This window comes from Frankliniella occidentalis, unplaced genomic scaffold (assembly GCF_000697945.3).
Source record: "Frankliniella occidentalis isolate FOCC.00 unplaced genomic scaffold, Focc_3.1 Scaffold175, whole genome shotgun sequence".
Classification (NCBI taxonomy): domain Eukaryota; kingdom Metazoa; phylum Arthropoda; class Insecta; order Thysanoptera; family Thripidae; genus Frankliniella; species Frankliniella occidentalis.
In genome coordinates, this window is record NW_026267301.1 from 246,364 (window position 1) to 247,794 (window position 1,431).

General features: G+C 45.4%; 1 protein-coding gene across 1 annotated transcript; it reads right to left on the reverse strand.

Moving 5' to 3' along the window:
- Nucleotides 1-570: 570 nt before the first annotated feature.
- Nucleotides 571-1,130, reverse strand: LOC113211504 (uncharacterized). The gene is made up of 2 exons (XM_026429886.2): nt 1,043-1,130; nt 571-929 (listed from the first exon to the last, which is right to left on the reverse strand). Exon 2 carries the CDS (start codon nt 927-929, stop codon nt 582-584), a length of 348 nt encoding a protein of 115 aa, XP_026285671.1. The 5' UTR covers nt 1,043-1,130; the 3' UTR covers nt 571-581.
- Between the last annotated feature and the right edge of the window lie 301 nt (nt 1,131-1,431).

Sequence of the window (1,431 nt, forward strand, 5' to 3'; positions counted from 1 at the left end):
AGAACGATGTCAACTTTAACAGAGGAAGAAATGGGAGAAATGCTCGGATGGAAAGTCGTAGACCCCGACACATTGTTTAAAACCTCACCTGTACCTGGTAAGTAATTTTCAAAAAAGTGTGGTTAGGTTGTATGAATTACTGCGAGGTAACGTGTATATTGTGTGTCCAGATACGGTTGTCGCAGCTCCAGCTCAAACTGAACCAAAAGGTATGATCAGTGACAATAAATTGTCAGTTGTGGGTAAAACCAGGATAATGTTCTAAATCTCGTGTTTTTGTGTGTGTTGTATGTAAAGATCCAAGGAAGCGTAGGAAGTATACGCGCAAGGCTGCAGCTAAAAAGGTCGTCGACGACTCATCGAGATCAACTCTGTTGCACTGTCTTAGTGCTGATGAGTGCAATGCAGCAAGTTGCCAACATGTGAAGCAGTTTTTGCAGAGGTTGTTTGCTTTCTGTACTGTCAAAATGTGCGATAATGGGAAATAAATGTATATTAAGCACAGAAAAAAATGTGTTTTCCAAAAGATATTTATTTGAACCCCAATATTTTAACAACAGAATCATATACAATGACAAAAACTACTCATCGAACACAAGTTCTACATCATAAGTTCCCGTCTCAGTTGTCCCGTTATATACAAAGTACGGAGCCTGTCCAATAACAGACATACCATTAATAGCATCAATCTGCTCATCAGAAAGCCTAGCCAGTCTCGTAGGCATCACGACAAAAAGACTCTCCCCACCTAGATCTTTAAGTTCTGCTTTGATCTTCCCGCCGAACTTGGTAGATATGCGGGTCATGCAGCGGATCTCGTAGCGTGTCTTTGGCTTCAGATCCTTAATGCTGGTGAACTCGGGACTCCCAGCGATCGCGTTGAAGGCCGCGGCTAGGGCCTGCTTGTCCAGTCCAGGTGCATCAGCCATCTGTAGGAAAACAATACGACTGGTATCAGAAAAGTGTGCAAATCATAAATTTGACAAGAGACTGCATCAAAGGCATAAGGCACCCTTAAAAACAATGAAACAAGAAAACGCACCTTTTTTCAATAGATGAGTCAAGAACTACGGTCGAGCAGAGAAGGTGGGTGGACTGTTGATCTGATGGATGGCTGAGCGGCGGCGGCGGCGGTTCTTGTTGGCGTGTCGACAGCAGAGCACGGAACACAATGCGTTCCAGCGTCGACGGCACCCCGTTATATGGGTGTGCTCAGGGTGCTACGAAGAAATGTCCACCGCAAAATGTCCGAACTCAGATGGTCCGGAGTTTTTTTGTCCTCCGTGGTAAGGTCCCCTGCTAAATGTCCCTTAATTGATTGGCCGCCAACATAAATGGCCTATTTAATAGGGCATTGTTGCTATGGCCAACAATGTTTAGGCCGCGTCCGAGATACGCCCTACTCCTCACTCCTCACTCCGCCGGGCCCCA

What these genes read in the sequence shown, in the direction of transcription:
- LOC113211504 (XM_026429886.2), bottom strand. Translation starts at nt 929, where the DNA reads ATGGCTGATGCACCTGGACTGGACAAGCAGGCCCTAGCCGCGGCCTTC.